The following is a 22,937-nucleotide window of genomic DNA, read 5'->3' on the forward strand; positions in this document are numbered from 1 at the left end:
TCCTTCAGAATCTCTTCTATTTCATGTTTGGTTTATACAAAAAATAAAATAAAATTTAAAAAATCAGCACCTGAACAACCCTGGGTTGCTCTGTGATAACAAACTAGGACAGACTGGGAAGGAAGGTACTCACACACAGTCTTAGCAAGAATTCACACTTCAAGAATCCAAGAGGATTTTATGCATGAACCTTAATAAGGCTATTTACAGATGATGAAACTCTCCTGTCAGCATCCCTTTAAAGTTTCTCTGTATAAATATCAACAATCTTGCTGGACAATTGGCGAGACGTTCGGAGGCTTACTGCATGCTGTGCTGTGAAGCCATCTAGTTTTAAAGAGCAAATGACTCATTTAATAGATATGGTTCTGTTGAAAGAACATTCTTCAGAGCTTAGTAAGAGGTTTAAACCACATTAACATTAGAAATCAGTGAGCCAAAGAACTGTGGACTACCGAGGTCATGGTTAATAAAGACAGACTTCAATTCTATTTTCATGTCCTGTTTTTGGCCTAATCACTCGACCTCATTTTTAAACAGGGTCTGGATGTAATTCACCATTCCGCACAAAAAGAGACTGACTCTTTTTCCCAGTTACACTCTCTTCAGTGATTTCAGTCATACTAAACCTGATTTACACTGGAGGAATTGAATACCTGTGCTGATATTTTCAAAGAAATCAGCCACCCAGCCCTCAAAGCACAGTCCAACCTAGTGGTGCCTTTTGGAGCTTTTCTGGCTAAAGGATACACAGCTGCTGTTGGCTGTGGAACACTAAAAGGCACAGGAACGAGCCCATCACTTGCTTTGTCCTTTGGCAGATTACTCATTCCTCATTGTCCAAGCTAACATGGACTGGAATTGATGGAACTGCATTTCCCTCATTGGAAACAAGGTTGTTTCTGGTCTGTATGGAGACTGAAAGCATGTCGAACAACTTTTTTATAGTACTTAGTGCTTATGTTTAAGATCCCCTACTCATACACAAGCATTTCAGCAAACAGGCTTTGAATTGTTCAAGCACTGAGCCACCCTCAAGTTCCTTTTTAAGCTTCCTGACAGGAGAAGGCGCAGAAAAAAACAAAAGATAGGGTATTTGTACCTTTAAACTGTATTTCATACAAAATGAAGACATTGAAAGTCTGAAGGAGATTTTTGTTTTGTGCTTATTTTTACTGAAACCCCTACTGAGAAAATCAGCTCTTGGCAAAGGAAGGGAAGACCAAAAATCTGGGAGACGTGTGGCAGAAGATAGTCAACCTTGAGCACAAACAGCCTAAAGTTTCACTAGTGCTAGAATATACTTCATGGAGCACTGTTCTTACACAGAAAGATAAACATTTCTTGTTGAAAAGAAACGCTGTGTCTTGAATTTGTGAAAGGAGCATCTATCATCTTGAACAAAATGTCTATGTAGAGGGAGAAACATGGCTTTGATGAGAATACAGATATCTCAGGTTTCTACAAAAAAATGCTTCAGAAAATATTATCTATCAAAGTTACGCCTGAGCTGAAAGCGAGACTACAGTGTTAGTGGTAAAGAGAACCTAGGGTGGCTAGACTAATATTTACTACTGCACAACCCCAGGGTCACTTATTTATTCTATTAGTAACAGCTTTGGTCACTCAAATAGTCACACACTTTCATCAGTTTCAAAATAAGAAACAAAGATGAAAAGGAGTGACCTCTAACCCATTAAATTTGGGTTCAGTATCACCAAGCCTCACTGCTTAGATAGTAAGTTACAACTATCCACGTTCTGCAGACCTTCTCCCAGATTTCTGATCAGGGTTAACTCATGACAAAAGTTTTTCCCAAGGTATTCTCACAATTGCTTTCTGGGTTCCAAACAGCAGATTTACAAAAGATAAACAACTTTAATAAAATAGGAAATTTTCATGTAAGTTCTAGTCTCTGGAGATAGAGTCATCTGTCATCAATAAAAGCACAATTCATATATTGCCCGCGATAACTACTGGTGCACCTCGCACATCCCACTTTGACACAGCATGTTTTTGTCTCTTTATTCCCCATCATCTCTCCTCAGATTTATTTTAAACACCTCCAGCTGATGTCTGGATACAAGGACACTTGAAATGATATCAACAAGCATATTCAATAATTTATTAATTTTTTTATGACATTGGTCAGAAAATGCTCATCTGCTGTTTTTCAGCTTTTGAAATTTAATGACTTGCTATCGTAGAGCAGGAATTAATTTTTTTTAAAAAAAAAAGTAGAAGATTTATAGCCTTTCTGCAAAACTAACAAATTTGTATTATTCACCTATCAGCCTCTTTGTTACAATGAGGACGAGGTCAATATGACTATTATTAGATTAATTCTGTGAGGCTATATAGCAAAGAAGCCTTTAAATATTGATGCTTAGTGGAGGAAAAAGGCTCACATATTGAAAAAAAAAAAATGGAACAAAGGACAAAACACTATTTCCCTAGAGAATCTAATAAAATAAATAGGATTCCAACACTGGTATGTTTGAAACCTTCCAGTGTTTTCCAACGTGTAAGGTTATGAGCAATTTGGTCTGTTCACTCCATTCTCTGGTCCTGCTATGTCCCCCTAAGTTGGTGCAACAGCCAGCATTGTTGGTGGTCTGTCTGAAAGGAGCATCAAATAAAACCTAAGAAAATATCCTCTGTATGCCCCACTCCTTTTTTCTTTTTTCTTTTTAATTGCTTCCCTGGTGAAGGTTTTGGAAATACACATTCTTGCCTGGTTGCTTTACCCATGACTCAAAAAGTGATTCAGAAAGCTCGCACTTTGGTAAGAAAGACAGTGAGCGACTTCAGAGTCTGCAGAATAGCAAAGATTTACGTTTGCAAGGCTGGATGGAATTGTACCTGCCTCGCTTTCTGTTCTGCAGCCACCGTGGAGAACAACGTAGAAGCGAAGACTGCAAAATGCTTAGGCCCTGCCTCTCTATGGCTTTGTCCGAACCCACACAGACCTGTCCCTGGCTTTCCAGACCTGGGATCTATTGCAGAAATTTTCCTTCTGGCTCACGTGACATCATTGGATTCTTCCTGAGAGAAAAGCAAGGGAACGTGGTGAGGGAGTGAAATAAAGGAAGTGTGAGGAATCGGACAAAAAATACAACCTCTGTGCACAGAGAAAAGAGCTGAGATATTAAGATTTATATTCTTGGCAAATTTATTTCCAGGATTGCTAAAGTACACCTTTCCCTCTCAGTTTGCATAATCTGCTCCCAAACACGCAGAAGCAAGCTTTTGAGTTGAAAGACATTCTTTTTCGTCTAGTCTTTGCTGTAGGAGAGGGAAGCTGGGGTGAAGAATAACTTGTTTTAGCAATAATGAATGGTTCTGATGATTTCAAACCATACACCACCAATTCCCTAGTTCCACTGAATTTCTTAGGTATTAGAACCAGTCAGCACAGAGCGCTCAAGAAAAGCTGCAACTACAACACAATGCACATAGCAACTCTCTTCTCCAGACTGAAAATTGTTTTTCTAAGCAACTGCCCTACAATAAGCTAGTTTATATTACAAATATTTTAAACATTTTTCCCACATAACTGGGTTTTGGGCCCCAAAAAAGATGAACTAATTTTAGAATTTATATTAAATAATATGCAGAGGATGTATAAAGCTTCCATATAAAGCTATCACATGCCTAAACCACAATATGACAACACTCTCAGGAACAGAAAAAATACCAAAAATTATCCCTTATGTTTGTAATAGTTGTCTCAGGAAAAAACCCTATACGTAATAAAATACAGTCTACATTGTGAGAAATGTCGCAGTAAGGTTCCCTTCAAGAAAGATCTACACATACATTAGGGTGCCACTTTTAAGGCAGAAGCAGAGCATTTTGTAATGTTGCCATGATTTGCATTTGTCCCTTTTACAGAAGTAAAGACCGCATTAGCTCACGTGCTTGGTTTCTGCATCTCAGTACTTGACAGCACGGCCTGCTGTGCTGGGAACACTCTGTTGCCATTTAAAACACTTCCTTATTACTGTTTAATTCAGATCACAAACACATCTTTGAAGTGAATTTCCCAACCTTCCCCACCTACTCTGCTTTGGCTCATATGGATTGGTCGTAGAGCGCAAAGCTGCCAGAGGAAGCTAAGCCAGAGCCCGCCTAACATACGATTTCAGGCACTAAAAGGTGTCCAGTCATGGGACTGGACAAGAAAGAGCCGAAAACATCTCCTCCCACTCCCAAAACCTGGGCTAGCAACACTCTAAATTTTCGTAGTGCTCCGCACTAGTTGCTTTTGTAGACTTAGCCTTTGCCTCCACGTGTCTAAAATAGGCCTTTTCATTAGCAAAATGTCTGATAGGATTATTCTTAAAACCCAGTTAATTAACATGTTCAATTAAATGTCCTTTACCTAGGCCAAAACTGTGTTGTGGTCTCCGATAAATATTGTATGCCCATGTCATTAAAGCAGTAACAGCCAGACTAAAAACTTTTTCCCACGCTGAAAGTTACTCAAGGAAGAACCACGCGCCTCCGACAACAGCTTCTGTCAGCAAAGGGAATAAGAGATTTGCAGACAAAGTTTCCTGTCACTTTTCGAAATAAAATGTTTTCAATTGGATGGGAAAAGAAGAAAGAGAACAACTGAAAATCCTTTTTGTGCTGGTAGTTATAATAATGCTTGTTTTCAAAAACTGAGAGATAAAGAGCTAAAATGAATATTGGACTATAAACTCTTTACGCAAACCTAACCACGTCCCTTCAGAACAAGCCACTTCTCAAGTTCATTTCGGTTAGTGCGGCTCTTCAAGGTGGACAAACCAATCCTCCCCGAGCCACGGTCACAGGCCACTGGCGCAGGTTGTTCAGCGCTGTTGCTTGGCAAGGTCTCCAGCCAGATGGGGTTGCTAATGCCTCCTGTAAGGTCTTTAAATCGGAATCTGGTGTAACACGACTGCCATGTTTAATTACTCGAAGTTAATACAGCCTAATGGATATTGTTTGGTATGTAAGAGTCAGAGTTTTTGATGAAAAATACAAAGACAAAATGGTCTTTTTCACATGAATATAAGGACACCAGAGCCTTGATTCTCTGCCCATGTGTAACCTCTCCTAAGAGCAGCTGTTCAGAACAATTATCAGAGCAGAGGCAGACATTTGTTCAACTCACAAAACACTTCTTAGCCACTACGCACTAACAATGGATACAGAATTTTACTTGCATTTGTTGAATATATTTTTTAACTATTCAGCAATTTTCTGTAGGTTTGCCTGAATGCATTCAGCTGCTGAAAGGAAACCAGGACACAACCATGATCTTGAATTTTTTTTTTTTTTTTTTCCTCTCAGAAAGATAACATCAAACGTGCTCATTAGCTTCATTTCATTTTGCAAAACCATACTTTTTTGGAGTAGACTTTAAGCTCAGTACTATACAAAAACCATCTTGGATATGCTAAGACTGCAATAAAATCCTGAATTGCAGGCACAAGAAGATGGTAAGCTACTTGCTGCTGCTATTAATGGAAAATACTATGAGAAAACTAGACCCCTTTTGAAAACTTTCTTTAGGACCTATTTTTGGGTAAAGCAGTTTTTCTCCTAGGTCACTAATCAATGCCTGTGAACAGTCAAAACAGCTTTTGTTCCTTGACCAGTGAAGCTACCTTCTCCGTTGTAGGACAGGAGACACCAAAGCGATCAACTTTGATCGTGTTGACAGTCCCTCGGCAGTAACAAGGAACCGCGAGTGCTCTGGGGGGTTGGACCGTCTCTGGACTGGGAACCCAGACAGCGGGCCGAACACAACCCTGAGCTATTATTATTACCGATGACAGTGGTTATAGATAATACAAGATAAAATAATCCAGGTTTAGATTTTTAACGTTTATTAAAAAAGCAGGATGTATGTTCATTTCAAATTAAACAGTTAAAAATGTTAAAGCATACAAACAAATCAATTGTGTACTAGCAGCATCCGTTTGTTAGAATTTTCTAGAACTCCTCAGTACAGTCTTGGCAAGCTAAAAATATTACAACTTGCAACCAACTGACCTCACCATAGTGCAGATAAAACAAACTTTATAAAAACAACAATTTAAGGTTAAATAAGCTTAAATAAAGGTGTTAAATACAAGACACTTGATCAAAGCTTCTGTACAAAGATAAACAAATTTGGCATTGTACAATTGATTGGCTGGCTCACACCATACATGATTTCAATAGTTAAGCGGTGTAACTGTTTAGCTGAACATCAACTATACAAAAGTAACTGAAGTTGGGAGTGGGCTAACCCCAGTGAGCCATTTACAAGGCATGTGTACTTTTAGAAAATCAGAACACTGTTTATATTCAGGCACCATTTGTTCCTGCAAATAAATAATCTCTAATGTATCTGCATCCAAACTAGTGTTAAACACATCAGTGCTAACATTTTATAAACACAGCTTTGTGACTATTCACTATACCTCCATTCTTATTGCTATGACAATATGTGGACTGTGGAAATAAAACTACTGTACATACAAAAAAATAGAGCACCTTTTAAACATTAAAGTATATGTCTGGTTATTCTTTTTATCTTACAATACTGAAGCCCAAGCTAATGTAAATTGCTTTAACATCTTCACCAGCGCACCTGAAATGCAGGAACTAAACCCCCAAATATTCCTCTTCAGGCAAGCCCCAGCCAGAGCATCTTCTAAAAATGTCCAAAAATGACACTAAGGATTTTTTACATTCATCTGCACACAAACAACTATCTGCTATTCTCTGCTTTCTTCATATGAATTTAAAGACGGATTACCACAGCGCTCTCTCCTTTTTCAAATGAATAAAGCTGGATAGAGAATGTAGCAGAAACACCTAAAATGGATTGTGAACACAGTGAAATTATTACCCCGCTAATTCAAAAAATACAGCCGTTACATTGTTCAAATAAGTATTTTCCAGGGGCCCAGTCATTCGGACTTTTTGTCTATCGTATTGAAAAACCATTCTGTAAATTTCCTCAGTTGAGCAGCTGCTGTTTGAGACTCCTCCTGAAGTCTCATGTTATCTTGTCTTAGATGCTGTACCTCTGCTTGGAGAACTGCCTTGTCCTGTTTTTCCTGGTTAACAAAGGTACAAGTTGAATAGAGTGAGTAGTTGTGATGACAGCATTTATTGTTGTTGTTAATATTTCTGTGCAAGTCATACAGCTATATTTTGTTGAGCTCCCTAATCCATTCTGACAACTACTAACTGTAAGTTAATTCCCCAAATATGCTCCACCTACCTCATTCATTCTGAGAAAATATTACAAGCTAAAGAAAAAACTGGATGCTGCTTCAATATAAAAATTAAAGGAATTTACTCCATTTAACAAAAATTTCAAGCACTAGAAGGATAAGAAGCTTTTAGCTATTACAAATCATATGTGAGAGCCAATGTCACAAGGATTTGATTTCAAACATATGTTAAGGAATAAAAATGTCTTATTTAAAAATTTCCCCTTACATTATTATTTTCTTACCAAAAGCAGTCTCATTTCTACCAGTCCTCGCATTGTCTCCAGCTCAGAAATTAGACAGCAAATGAGACACAAAGCGAGTCATTGCTACATGATCAAAATACCATAAGGCAACAAGGATGACAAATCTGGAGCGTGAACTACTTTGCAATAGTGCCTGTGTCCGTATCCCTAGCCTCTGTTAAATCCAAGGTACCATCAACGGAGACAAATCACCTCATTCTTTCTGGGGTATGACTCTAGGCAGGACAGCTATTCTGGAGTAAACACCCATAAACTAGTTAGCAGCTTGTTCAGGTAACCATTCCCACAGGACCTTCTGCACCTCAGTGTTCTGATCAACCACTGGGCTCTACCATTCATTAATTACACTGTCTAGTTTAACTGATGTATTTTCTTCAAGCCCTTGACGAACTCTGTGTAAAAATACAACTATTAAAACTGGAGAGTAATAATATGGCTAATGATGTCTTACCTTTCTCAGGTCGGTTTGTAGTTGCCGGAGGATGACTTCTAGTTGGTTTACTTTTCCAGTCAGAGTACTTGGAGCATGTTCCCTGTAAAGTAAACCACTACCTTCACTCTGTGTTAGTTAAAAACATTTTCTCCCCCGGCTTTTGCCAAGTAACACTTTTAGTGATAACAAAGGAAACAAATCAGTTTAGGCATAGCAAAACACAAGCAAAACCAGCATCGGCAAAAGACTATTACTGGAACACAAACCCACTGCTGCAATATCTGAAGTACAACGCTGCCTCTCACGCAAATCAGGCAGAAATTACAATGATTTTAGGAAGGAGTATTTTAGGAATTCTTTGCACATACCCTCACAGTGCAAGTCAAACTTGTTGCTAGATGGTGTGCCCAGCACATTTGTTTACAAGCTGCTTTCTGATAAGGACTGTACTAATCTGAAGCAAGCTGCAGCAGCAATTACTGTAAACCAAAAGAGCTGCTAACAGTTCTGTTGTCCGGTCTGCAGTTGTGCCATTTCCAGTAAAGGATAAACCTATGGCTTTATGGAGGCAAATATTTTGTTTAAAGGTCAAAACATATGAAATATTGCCACAGGTTAATCAAATGTGTGTCTGAAGGAAAATACTGAGAATAGCTTCTGTTTCCTGTATGGCAATGAGCGCTGTGGGAGACAGTTTCATATACGTTACAGACGAAATCAGCCATGTGAATCATTTTGTCTAGAAGAGAGAAGCTGAAGAGAGAATCGTGATACAAAGCTGAATCAGCTGCTTCATGCAAGTGCACAAATCTGACAGATTTGCCAACGCTAAAAGTGGAACATCTTTAACAGTCTTTTGCAATCCTTACTGATCACTAGGCTGGGGAAAGATGTGGACTTAGAACTCATTACAATAAATGCGCTTTACCATGTAAGTAAGTTAATTTGTAGAAAATTGGTTCAAATTAAAATGTGATAGTCTAACAAGCAAGAAGCCTTTTCCCTCCATTTCCTCTTCTTCTGTTCCTCCAGCTGAAGAGCAAAACTAATCAAAGATGTGTTTTTCTTTTAAAGCGTGCTAGTGGACAGATTATACTGCTGAATCTCTGTGTTTTTAACAAGTGTAGTCCCTACAGCAGGGAAGACAGTGGGGGAAAAAAAGAAAGAATTATCTCTCCCAGAACACTGGGAAGAAATTGAAGAATTGGGCAGTCTAGCAGAAAAGTTTCCTGCAGTCCTCATTTACAGGTTCTCTTGATTAATTTACCTCTGTATAAATGAAAAATTATGGATTTGTAAGTAGAAATAAGTGCAAAATATAGGTAGGAACACCTGTTCCAAGGTCTGAGACATTTGCTTCAGATAAGGTTATTGCATACTACAGCGTTGAGCTCCTGTTATCGGTTCTCTTCAAATAAAAACAGAAATAAGCGTAACACAAATTATCATTGTATAGGAGGAATACAGTGAAAAATTTGATTAGCTGAAGCTTTGCACCTAACCAGACTGTGCATTACAGGCCTATGCTAGTGAGAGAGCTTTGTTTGGCTATACTACAGATTTTCTAGATAGAACTCCTCACAGGTTGATTCCAAGAAACAACATTTTTCAAAATTAAAGACAAGATGTGATTAGTCAAGGCAACAGGTCTGCCATCAAATAGTGAAACAGACATACAGACAATCTGACATGCAACATTAAGAGAAAATAATTTTTCCTATTTTTTTTAAGAAATATGCTTTAATTCTGACATACCCAGTAGCTTCAAGAAAATCTTTTCCATCTGTGGGACTCTCGTCCAAAGGTAACTCTTGTGTTCCTTCCAAGCCCCGAGCTTGCTGCATATCATTCAAGGTGCAAAAAGATGCTACTCTCTGATCTGCAAAAAAAGTAACGTAAGGATGTGTTTAAAGCTGGACATATATACAAAATTAAAGGCTATATTACAGCCATTATCCTGGTTCAGTTAAAGAAATGGATGTAGGTTTCTACATCACAGCTTTGAAGATAAACAGCAGATGTAAAGTAAATTCCAGCTAGTTGGCTTCCCCACATCTGCATCCAAAGGCAACCCCAAAACAATGTTTTGTGTCTATCAGCAGAGTAAGACAGATTTGTTTGGACCAGTTAATGCTGATATGAACAGTAAATTGGTCTTGATGAAATCTGCAGAAAACCATTTGAGAATTCAGGGCCACAACCAGTGACAATAATAATTCAGTGAAAAGGTTTGCATTTTCCAGGGACTTAGAGAGCCATCAGATTCTTCAGAAATCTGCACTGTTCATTTTGCACTGTTTTACTGTCTCAAGCATTTGCAGAACCTACTGGTAATCTGCATACTTGAAATAAATTCACACTATTTTTAGCAATTGAATTTTTCTTATGTGTATATATATTACTAAGGCACACTCTCTACATTGGATACTACTAGAACATAATCTAACAAGCACAGATGTAATTACCTATGGATATACAGTGTGGTTGCCAAAATACATCAGTCACCACATAATAGAAGTATGCCATGCAGATCATCATTGCACAGGAGTAAATGATGCATTCATTAGGATTTAATTTGTCTTCTTAAAAAAAAATAATCCATATTCTGTGGACATTGATTTAACTTATATCTGTCAAACAAAATCCATGTCTGTAGGCTTGTGTAAATTCTGGCGACATGCCTGCCTTGCCCTTTCTCCCCTTGCTCTACCACCCCACAGGCCCGAAGCTTGCATTATCATGCAAACGTGCAAACATAGGAAATATTAAAGAAAGTTTACAAAAGGCAAAAGTCATCAATCCCAGACCATCACCTAGAAACGGCGTGTGATGACAGAACGGCCCAAATTCTTCATCTGAGTCAAAACCTGGAATAAGATTTAGAATGTTCCTATAAACAAGACAGTCCATCTCCACTGGAGCAGCTGTGGCCCTCAAGTACAGCGCACACAGTGGAATACTCCCCGTGCAACTCATGCTGGCTCTCACTCTCAGCCTTGCAACGCCATTTTTACACACCACCACCATCACAGTAAAGCATGAGGCGTCATGCCTCGTGTCTCTAATAGTAGTACCCAGTATGGCGACACAGCATGACAACTTGGCATGATTCATAAAAAGACAACCCTCCAAACTCTAAGCACCCAAACAGTGAATATAGGCCAGATCATTTTAACTAGGAAGGAAATTTTGGTTTAAAAATTCTACCAAACAAAACTAGGAAATCACTAAAATGCTCTTGAAAGGGATTTTTCAAATGAGTGGTTTTAAGGAATAGCAAAGATTGCCAATTCACTTTACAATATAATGAAGAAAAGTTGCATGTCATTTTTTTGTCCAATTTTAAAGACCACAGCTCATATTCCCTGTTTTTATGTCTGACTCATGATGGATCTCAGCAAATATTAACATGACTTTTTCATATGTGCTGACAATAAGGTAAGAATATAATTTAAACACATAATCAATGATGACATCATTTACAGATTTGAAACTTATTAAGTTGAATAGAATTACACAGTACAGATAAATTAAAACTAGTTTTCCAACTGAAACACAGTATGTAGGCCAGAAATGAGACTGGGTAAACAATCAGTTTGAAGTACATATCTAATTATTGATTTCACCTTTATACTGTTCACATTTTCATTACCACTTGATAGAAGAAAACAAAGCCAGCAAGAAATGTTACACTGTTGCTATTTTTTCTATGGCCAACAATAGGTGACATGTGACATTGTGTCTTGGAGGCAATTCTATTGTAATATAAAAAAAATCTGCCTTTTCCTCCCTCTGCCAAGTAAACTTAAAGAGAATGGCCACTTGTCTGGTTTATTTCATCAGTTGAGAAAATATTTTGTCAGTTTGTTTGCCCCAGCAGTATTTGAGCATCTTTTTCTTGATGGGGAAAAGCAGGTGCAAACCCAGGTACATCCAGCTGTTAAGGAAATCATATGATACCACTTTTTTAAACACAATATTTTAAAATATTTTGATATTATTTCCACACACAACAAAAATATAAAAACGTGGGTGCTTGCAATGAAGTATAATGTGTGGATTAACTTTTTCTTCCTTGTGTAATCCCTAAAGAAATTTCAACTCCAAGCAATTTAAAAATAATATTAACACTTAGAGTAGGAAATTATTTGTTAACCTTTTCTATTTTCCTAGTATAACTTAAACATATTTTTCTAATATTCATATCTTTATAAAATACAAAACCATAGTCTCACATTTGTCAGATAAGGAATAAAGTCTCTACATGGCCACCAATAACCAGAAGTCTCCAATCATATAACATAGTATGTCAATTCCTACTCTTCAAAGAGTAGTTCCTTAATTTTCAAAAGCCAGGTCAGTGTCAAAATCATTTCAACCTGAATTGTAGTGAAGGTTGAACTTGTGCTTCAAAGAGCAAAATTTTCCTGCTGATTTTTGTTTTATTTGTTCTTTACAGAATTGGCTTGACTCTATATTAATCAAAATGAAATCAAAGCTACCTTCATTGACAGATCATTTTTTGAAAGAAAAATCAAGTGTATTTCTGACTGATGCTGTAGACCTAAGTTCTGCTTCCTCCAAACTACAGGGGCACTTCCTATTCAATTCAAGTGATATGTGCATACTAAACAAAAGAAAATACATGTAAATCTCAAAGATCTTACTTTCATTTGGGATATCCTTGCCAAATCCCACAGAGGACCCAGGGATAGAAGACTATTTGCAAAAATATATTGCTGTTTGTATCAAAAGTTTAAGCAACAGTTGACTTAGCAAGACCAAAGATGAGACAAAATTCATGTCTCACTTTAAGGTAATGGAATTGTACAGTTGTAACCACTAAGAATCTGAATCTGGATGTCTATTGTTCTAGCCCACTAACAGGGGCCAGAAAAAACTCCAGACAATTTTGATGTACTGGAGAGCAGAAAAGGCTAAAATGAGTATAGTGCATGAAGCCGCTCTCTCATTATTAAGGCAAAGTCTACCCACAAATGTACACTGACGTACGCACTGAAGCAAAAACAGTTACACATGCATGCACTAGAAATGACCAAATGTTAACTTAAATATTTTCATTTTTTCTTTTTCTAGCAGTTTAATATACTAATTTGGTTAAAATAATTATCTCTCATGCTGAATGCTTCACTTCGTTCTCATTATGTTTTGTGTAGCATTACTTGCATTGAGCTATAAAGGTTTTAAATGGAAGTATTAAAATAATATTAATTATAGTAGCACAGATGTTTCTGCGAAGATAAACTGGCATTAAGAAACACTGCATTCTGACTGGCACTAGTAGACGTTCATAAAAATAACGTGAAAAAAAAAATCAGAAGTTGAAACCACCTATTTTAATGAACTAAATCAGAGACATCAGAGGAACTTTCTTAGGTTGTTAATTCCCACAATATGATTTACCAAACACTAAATAGCTTTTTCTAAGCACAATAAACCCAGTTTAAGGTAGCACAAATAGTACAAAGAAATATCAATAACAACAACAACAACAACAACAATAATAAAGTTTGTGTCAATTCGCTTCTATAATGACAGTAACAGATATGGACATCTAGAAAGGCTTCTCCTTTTGTTCCCCAAAACATTGACAAGATCTCAAATTAGCCATCAGCAACATAATACACATGTTGAAAGCCAGTCCTTCTTCCCTAACTTGGAGATCTATCGGAAGGATAATACAAAAGAGAATTAAAAAATACATTCTCTCCATTTCCCTTATTCTTTTCTGAGACTTCTTGGTTCTCCTTTTTCCAATTCAGCTTTCCAATTTATTCTATAAATCCCCATATCTTCATCTTTACTCAGTTCAACATGTTGCTTGCTTTGTTTTTGCTGCTTTAACTTCTTTTTCACCCCAACTGCCCTCCCTAAAACCCTACTTATTTTGCTGTACAGTCACATCCAGTTCTATCTATGTTTTTATTGTTTGCTTCAGGGATGGATACAAAAATATTACAACAGCATACTTCTAGCATGTCAGCTGCTCCTCGTTACTGTCCCTCTGCAGCTCCCACCAAAATAAAAGAAGGGAACTGGAAGTAGCCTATCCATGTATGAAAGGAATGGAAGGATACTGCTTGCTACTGACTGCATGCATGCTAAAGATGAACTCTGGCTAAATATCAGAGTCAAAACTATGTCCTGCGATGAAAGGCAGTGTGAAGACTTAAAATACCATTGCACTGTCCTCCAGCTTATGGACGCTGACTCTCAACAGACACAGGTCAACCAAAACCCCTTACTGATGCAGATCCTGGAGCCTGTGGAGTTAACTCCTGCACAGCTCTCCATTGCGCTGTGAAGGCCCATCTTAAGAATAACAGAGGATTTTCAGGAAAAGTTTGGGGTAAATATTCAGCTTACCACGAAAGCTCTTGCCAAGCAAAAGCAGTGAAAATTAAATCTTCATAAAATGAAAGCATTATCATCATACTTTCAATTAAAAAAAAGTCACGATATACTCCACCCTCATGGACCACAGTTTAAAAGCTGCTGTTGTACGTAAGACTATGGCTTCAGTTGGATAAAAGCTAATACTAATTAATAAACAACCTAGTCAACTGTCCATTTGGAGGGAAAGAGGGGGGAAGTTAAAAATGAGATCACTGTTCTTGTTATATTTGTGAGTAAATTCTGAGTACAGATGACAGTGGCAAAAGTCTTGCTACCATATTTAATTCTTAATCCAATTAATGCCAACATTTTAAGCACCTAATAAGGCTATATTTAACATTAATCAAGATAAAATTGCATTTTAAGACACACAGATGAAAGATTGTGAGGCCCATATTACGGACGTTGAACTGATCAAAATATGTAAGTTGTCAACATACAATCTAGAGAGATCACTAGGGGAAAAACTCTGACCTTGGAAACAGATTGGTAATTCTAAAACTGGTATTAAGAAAAGGCCTTGTACAAATTAAAATCTAAAATTAAGTCTTGTATCTAGGTTATAGAAGAGAATACAACTTTGAAATATCAGGTTGGCAAAGCCAAACTTGAGAATAACTCTTAACATGAATTTCTTAAATCACTATTAAACAAGTCTTATCCATTTTGTGATCTTTTTCATTGAAGGTTTTGGAGGGGGGTGGGGGTGGGGGTATTTGTTTTGGGTTTTTTTGAGACAGTCCTATATAAAATGTGGAAAATGGCATCTGCTAATTCATATCCAACACATTCCTTCCCAGTGATTTTTTTGACATGCCTGTCGGTTATTCTTTTAAAAATTACTTTCAAATTGCAAGACATAGGATAGAGAAAGTTGAACAAGGGCTTAAAAACTCCATTCCTTGTAAAAAAAATCAAATTGTAGTACTATGAATTTGGTCAAAACATTTTATAAATCATCTAACATGTAAACAGATGTCTCTCTTGTGGAGTCCTAAATAGAACAGAATTACATTCCTTCATATAACACTAGCTTATTATTTACTACTCAAATTCTTACAATAATTAAAAAAAACCCCAATAAAATCAGTTTCCATCTTGTGACTCAGACCATCAGTTCTTCAGCTTTGTCTACAGATACATCTAAGATTTTTGCAATTAAAACCCAACAAGTGAATATTCCTCCTCCTATGGACAGGGCACCGTGGATAGCTATGTTGTCCTACCTCCCTCTCTCAAATTCAAATGGTAATTACATTCACATAATTTACCAAAGTGAAATTATTTTCATCACAATATTAAGTAGTAAAAATAATGAAAATCTATTAAAGTTTTCAAAGAAAGCTAACAATATAGGAGCATCACTGGTACAGAATGACCTTCTAGTCAGCTGAACTCAAAATTTTTATTAGCATTTAAAAATACTCTATAAGTATAAAGTCAGAGTTAGAAATTTATTGATCCAAATCTATTTTCCGTTAAGACATCAATAACAAATAGCAGGATGTTCCCTGAGCGATCAAACATAGAAATGCATGGGAACAGCAGTAAGACTCGCAGCATCACAGTACTTCCTACCAGCTACAACAGGCGTGTTTGAGTAGTACTGAACAGAAACGAATGCACATACAGTTAATCAGGTTAAGAAACAATACAGTACTTTAGATTGTTAAGCATCACTGCTGGTTTGGGTTTTTAACAATGCCATTTAAATTATTACAGTAAGTAGTTCTGAAGAGCTTTTGATCAAATTGAAATTTAATTACTTCACACTTAGGGAAGGAATTGGGTATCAGAAAACAGATTCCCATGGTTGCTTTTAGTTAAAAAAACAGAAGAACCTCTCATCGCTAACTTCACAACCAGTTCTTCTCATAAAGTTAAGACCTGTATCTTATAAGATGATGACTGTGGTAATGTCATCCTTATTCACAGATACCTCTGACTTCCCATACATTCACTAATGAGAGTAACACCAGTTAAGAAACGTCAGAAATTTTAGGACAGCACAGCAACCTAACCAAAACACCCCTCAGAAACAACAAAACACAAACATCCAACTGTATATATTCATATATACACTCAAACCAACATCCACCTTTCTGTGTTTATACTTTATGTGTAGGTTTAGCTCTCAGAGAGGCAAATGAGGTTTTTTTCTTGGTTAATTTGGTCTTATAATTTAATAATGCAAACCTGGTCCGTATCCTGCACTTCAAGTTCTGCTACAATGTACATTTTTGCTGTTTTTCAAGGGCTTATTATGAAAACCGAGAGGGACTGCAACATCATTTGCACTGCACATACAAGTTTATAAACACAACACAATAAACTCAGGGATGCGTTACTCCCAGTTTCATCTTAAACATCTCACTCTAATGCTTTGAATCTCTCCTTGAAAGCACCTGATTCTTCCAATTTATTACAGAAGGCACTTAGGCCCCTAAGTGGATGAATTGTATCTAAGATAGATACTGAAAGAATCATGAATACCCCAAACTTTCAGTGACAATCTTCCCCACTGAGACGTGATACTGCCAAAAGAACTAAAGGGCTACGGAGGCAAACACCGGATTTTGGAAATTCAAAATGTGGCTATACAATATATATTTTCTAAATAAAGTTTGTGCACTGAACATTGATCTTTATTCAAATTTTCCTGTTACCTTCAAACGCTCGTGCAGCATCTACCAGGTGAGACCAGTCTAGCCCTGTGGCAGTGTCTGGCAGGGGCATCAGGCCAGGATCATTGAATTTGGCTTTATCAGATAAGGACCCATCTGAGAACCAGAATTCATCTAAACAATAAACACAATAATTAGTCTTCCTATAACAGTGATGTACAATTAATTCTGAAGCTATTATAATGAACTGCAAAAACGTATAAGCAAAGAGTGCTTATCTTAATTTCTCTTGTTTCTGTCTTTTCCTGTTCAATACTCAGTATGGGTGGAATACTTTTTAAACTTCAGCAGAATAAGATGGGAAGGGTTTCTAAAGGTTTTTTTGTGCCACTTTGACACGATATGTTCTTCGCATTTTCATGTGAATGCTTTGTGAGTAGGCAGCATCCATTCTTAAAGCATACCATATTAAACCTGAGCACTGAGCAGAAAAGTTGCTAGATACATACAGTTATATTTTTAAGAAGGCTGGAAAACAATACACAGGATATTTACATGCAGAGTTTTATTCTGAAACTTAAATATTTCAGTTCCAGAAGCAATTTAAAAAATATCACTTGCTTTTCTTTTAACTCATTTGTAAATTCTAGCCTGTATCCAAAACTCACTTTCACATAGAAATCACTACCTTATTAGTTTAATATTTGTAGCTGTATATCCAAGCACATAAGACTTGTGTGTTGATCTCTAAGCTCCGCAGTGAGCTTAGAGTAACATATTGTGTACTGTAGATAGACAGTATGTTAATTGACATGTATACACTATAAAGTTAGTTCAAACACAGCTTTCAGTTATGCAGTCTTTTAGAAAGGTACCAGGAACATACATCTTAGTAGAGGAGATGCTAATTTTCATTACCATCTTAAATAGTTTTACATTTTCCTTATCTATCACAGCAATCTTCACTCTGATCAATGTAAATACATTAAAATCAATACTGCTGAATAAGCACACAGATGTTCTTAAAACTGAACATAAAACAAATACATTATTTGGAATCACATTTCATCTTAACCATAAAGCTAGTGATACAATATTGTACTTTTATTAAATAGTATAGTCAGGAAAAAAGAAATTTTTCTTCAGATGAATCTACTTGTATTAAATAAAAAAAGGTCAAAATAGTGATTTTTTTTTTCCCCCTCAAATTTAGTTCAGAAGGAAACTTCCATCTAATTATTCCAGTGATTCAGACTATAATTATTTATGAGGAATATTTTTTCCAGCAAAACACCAAACACAAAAATCAATGAAGGAAAAAATGCACACATGCAAGTGGAAGATACATTACAGTGTAAGAAAATGACATGTTGTCATTGTCCTGCTACTAATGAAAAAGAATAGTTAAGTCTATTTGAATTAAAGATTTCTGAACTAAAATTCCCAAAGCAGTAGCCTGTTACAGAGCATTCTATTGCACGGAGCAATGATTAGAGCATATAATATTCTTTGCAGAAAAAATATAATATAATAATATTAAAAAATATAATATAATAATATAAAAATATAATATAATATTCTTTGCTTTAAAAAAAAATTAAAAAATCAGGAGAATGAAGGAAGTTTGCAACCCTGTCAAAAATTAGGAGTCCTGCAAATCAAAAATAATGCAGAAGATGTAGAAATCCTGTTTACTGTGGAATTTATCTTGTTCTACAACTTACATGAAAGATGCAATATTGTTATATTACCATAGGAAGTGGTGTGACAAACCTCTGCAGAAATATCTTTCTCAGTACCCACTCTTAGAATGCAAAAGTGGATGCTATACGAAATGGAAAATGTAATATACAAATATATTCTACTCATACATCTGTACTAATATTTTATTTTCAGTTCCTTATAAACATACATAAAATGTTATCTAAGGTTACCTTGGTGTACAAATACACTGGAAGCACAACAGAGCAGTCTCTGAAGTTTTGTATATGACCTGGGAATTATAAGAACCTTATTTATGCAAGTACAAATGTTTTATACATCCCTGTTGTGGAAAATAGACAGAATGCCTTATCTGAAAGGCTGGCAAGTCAGCTTTTGGTTCTAGACCAGCAGGCAGGCCCTAAGGGACAGCCCTTGCTTTTGTGTGATCAGCCTACAGAGGCTGATTGTGAAACCTGTCAGGAAGATGCCTGTTCCCAGTGCGATTCTGCTGGCTTTCCAAATTAAAGTGTAGGAGTGACATATTCACCAGTAGTCATCCTTCATTATGCATTGTCTTTGTGCGAACCTCAGTTCACCTTAGGGTGGATCCTATTCAGTCCTGCATAAGCCCTGACAGAGCAACTCAACTGCAAAAAGCCTGCCAGAGAGTAGAGATTTGAATATTGATAGCTCCGAAAATGTAAGTGCTCATGCTGATGGCTGAAATTATAAGCGGAATAACTGAACAGGCATGAGTATGCCACCACAGAATAATTCATTTTCAAGATGTACATTATGTGTTCTTGTGCAATGATGGGGGAGCGGGGGCAGAGGAAAAAGAAAAAAAAAGGAAAAAAAAAAAAGGGAGCTCTAATGAGAGAGGCCTCTTTGTGCCTTTGAATTTCAGAGAATATTGTTTGTATTTCAGTAATGCTCTCGGTGAGATGAATTATTTCTAGCCTCCTGTATTTGTATTCCTTCCCTGCTCCTCTTACCTCCCTGTTGCTTCCACTTTTCCTCTATATGACTGCCCCATTAGCAGCTGTAGGATGCCTGTTCTCCTCCTTTTTGTTTTATGCACAGGTGGCAAGTTACCCTTGAGCATGCCTGCCTCTGCTTGTCCAGAATGCTATGCCTAATCTCGTAGCCCACTATCTTCATTGCCCACAAGACTGATTTTGAAGCAACAGATTTATCCCTTATTTCCTTTAAGGAAACAATTTAAGTGTTATCTTTCAGTTTTAAAGATTATTTTATTTGCTGTACTGTTTTTGGCACAAAATCATTCATCTTGTGGTTTCTGGTCACAGAAGGAAGTTATGTCACTTCCTACACTTAGGAATTGTCTTTATTTTTATTACTGATATATGAAAGTATAAAGCATTTTGAAGAATCCTTATTTTCACCAGAATTATATGGTCAGTTCAGTTTCCAACAAAGCTCCTGATATTGACTGTCCTTGGTCTCACATATCTCTGTATTCAAAGAGTAACTAGTTATACAGAAAGAAGAAAGATTCACCTGACTTAACCTTTTTTATTTCCAAGACAAGTATCCTGCTTCAGTTGGAAATGCTACTTTTATGCAGAGACTGTAGATCATGAAAAAATACCTGCTAAGTACTCCTTACTTACTGTGCTCAAACTAGGCATGTCATTTAACAAGTAGATTATCTCAAAAGATGCTACAGCTGAAGGAACATATCAAATCATATACAGACCTAAATCCCAGTGTCTGTCCTGTTCTTTCCTGCAATCAGCACTTATAGCTCTATGGTCCTCTTAAACTGCAGCTTCTGCCTGCTGAACCCTTCCCTTCTTCAGTATTACCTAGGGCTGCCCAATGTCTCCCTTCAAAGATGTCAGCCTGCAAGTAGACTTTCTCATGGACATATGTTCACGTTACTGTTAGACTACTTGACATGTGCTCCCAGTAACTACTTTTCCCTTTTTTTTGTTACTGAAGATAGTCTCATGTTCTGGTATGGTGGATTATTCACTGTGTGACAGTCTGTAACAGACAACATATATACTCCTTTGGTTGCATGAATTATTTAATCAACAGCCTTTATTTGCTTACTGAAAAACTGATATCCAAATCGTTCATGTTGTACATCATCAATACACAGTGATGCTCTTCCATTTTAATACTGCTTCTTATCAATGAAGTTAGTTTTGGATTGAAGCTAACACTGGTAGTAAGCCCGTTTTAAGATAGACTTCCATCTAATAACATAGTTGCAGATATATCAGCTGCATTTGTGGCAGCCTTTTCCCTATAGCATGTATAATCTGAGAAATTTCAGAATTTGTTAGTGTATCTATGACCCTCTTTACTGCAAGTATCCTACACCTTGCTCCTTTCCTCACAGCATAGGAACGTCATGCCATTGTATCACTTTGGGCATTTTTCTTTCCCCTTTCTTTTTGCGTTTCATAATAGGAGTGGACCACGGTGCCTGCAATTGTCAGACAGACTGCCTCCATGTGTCCTCCTGGGTTTCCGACTTGTGTTAGTACACTAGTTCTGTATCAGTGGTTCTCATTGTTTTCATTCTTTCCCTGCTAGTTCAGCTGCCAGGAATTTGCAAGATGGGGACAGATTTGTACCTGCAACCATGTATGGCATGCTAGAATCACTCAAGGTGAACAGCACTGCCTCACTTAGGGAATCTTTAATGACCCCAAGGTAAAATTCCAGAGTTCTCAGCTACATGAGTTCTGCTTTCTGGTTTAAGTTAAAAATCAGATAAAATGAAATATATCTTTCTACACTTGTGTACTGTGTGCAGTCAACAGCACTCAACAACTGTCAGAGCTTGCATTTCAGGCTTTACTGAAAGCAGCTCTTTTTTTCACTTCACTTCACTTCCCCCAGTGATAAAATAGTAAAAAAATAATCCTATACTTTCATTTTCTCATCTCCTTCCTGCAGTCAACATCGCACACAGCTGAAGTTTCTGTTTCCATATTTGCATGGTCGTTCTGTCTGGTAATTCTGATTTCCCAGTAAACTGAAACCCTCCAGGTTGCCTATTACGCTTTGGTTTTGGTACTGCCTTGCCCTATTAACCACACTCTTTCCTTCCTAGAGGGCTGTCACAAGACTTGGTGCTGCCACAATACTTCATGTACCACATGCAGGGTAATAATATGCAAGGACGTATCTTTCTAAAATCAATTCCAGCCAAAACCACACTATTATTTCCACTGATTTCTGTAAACATTAAATATTTGTAAAATTAAAATGTTTTAAGATCACAACCATTGCATTTAACAAAAGACATTACTATGACAGTTAAGAATCCTGATATCTGAAACTACAACCTCAAGCTAAAATTATAAATGAAAAAGAAACTTCTCACATCACCACTGCTACAGAATGTAAATACCTGCTATGCACTGATTACAAAAACCTTCCTAAAAAGAGTCAAAGTTAGTTTCTTATACGGACATTCCGACTAACCTTATTCTGACAGCAAAGGTGGGCAAGTCATGATGTGTTTGTTTTCAGAGTGCAATTACAGATATCCAATTAAATCTTCCTTGAAACAACCATCATGAAAGATCCTATATTTCTGGCATTGAAAGGCACTTTTATAATACAAAACCAGAAGCAGAAAATAGAGGTTGTATATGAAAATAGCATGAACAATCAGCTTCATTTTGACTGACAGGACACTAGTTTCATGGTTTTTCCCAGCTATGCGTATAAATAACTTTCTGCATCTAAGAAGCAGCAAGAATGGAAAATAAGGTGTCTAAGATAGAACTAATACAGAAACCACCAACATTTCACTGCTGGAGGAGCAGTATACAGCTTGATTTACACCATTAATGGCCTTGTGTCAATCTCCAGAATAAAAGCACGCTGAAGGTTTGATCCTGTTGCATGTCTACCTTTACAAGAAATGGCTCTAAAAACTCAGGTCTAACATAGTAAAAGAAAAAAAAAGTACAATCGGGATGCCTGAGTATATACATAGCTCCTTCATAGGCTACAAAATGTACTGTATAAATGTCAAATGAAACAAAGCGGGTCTTCATTCTCTATCAGTAAAAGCAAAGGATCTTTTCAAATTAAATTCATAGTAAAAAGAGTTTCACTGATAGAAGAATATTTTTAGAATGGCAAAAGGTACACTAAGCATGCATTCCTATCTGAAGCAGGAATTTAGCACTTGTTTGTGATACCAGTTTGAAATTAATTAGTGGTTAGAGACTAAACTCAGTCTCATAACTGAGGCCACTAT

At 36.8% G+C, this 22,937-nt stretch overlaps 1 protein-coding gene across 8 annotated transcripts in view; it reads right to left on the reverse strand.

Moving 5' to 3' along the window:
* Positions 1–5,843: 5,843 nt before the first annotated feature.
* Positions 5,844–22,937, reverse strand: part of SIPA1L2 (signal induced proliferation associated 1 like 2) — a 225,149-nt gene continuing 208,055 nt past the window's right edge. For 4 of the 8 annotated variants that reach the window (XM_075748691.1, XM_075748698.1, XM_075748693.1 and 1 more), the window contains 5 exons: positions 17,024–17,155; positions 10,754–10,807; positions 9,696–9,819; positions 7,959–8,040; positions 5,844–7,082 (listed from right to left, as the gene is read on the reverse strand). In XM_075748691.1, coding sequence (XP_075604806.1) covers positions 6,933–7,082; positions 7,959–8,040; positions 9,696–9,819; positions 10,754–10,807; positions 17,024–17,155 — 542 coding nt within the window. In that variant the 3' untranslated portion in view covers positions 5,844–6,932. The remainder of the gene's footprint in view (positions 7,083–7,958; positions 8,041–9,695; positions 9,820–10,753; positions 10,808–17,023; positions 17,156–22,937) is intronic. The other 4 variants (XM_075748695.1, XM_075748692.1, XM_075748697.1 and 1 more) reach the window with 2 other exon arrangements.

The sequence above is a fragment of the Balearica regulorum genome, chromosome 3 (assembly GCF_011004875.1).
Source record: "Balearica regulorum gibbericeps isolate bBalReg1 chromosome 3, bBalReg1.pri, whole genome shotgun sequence".
Taxonomy (NCBI): Eukaryota; Metazoa; Chordata; class Aves; order Gruiformes; family Gruidae; genus Balearica; species Balearica regulorum.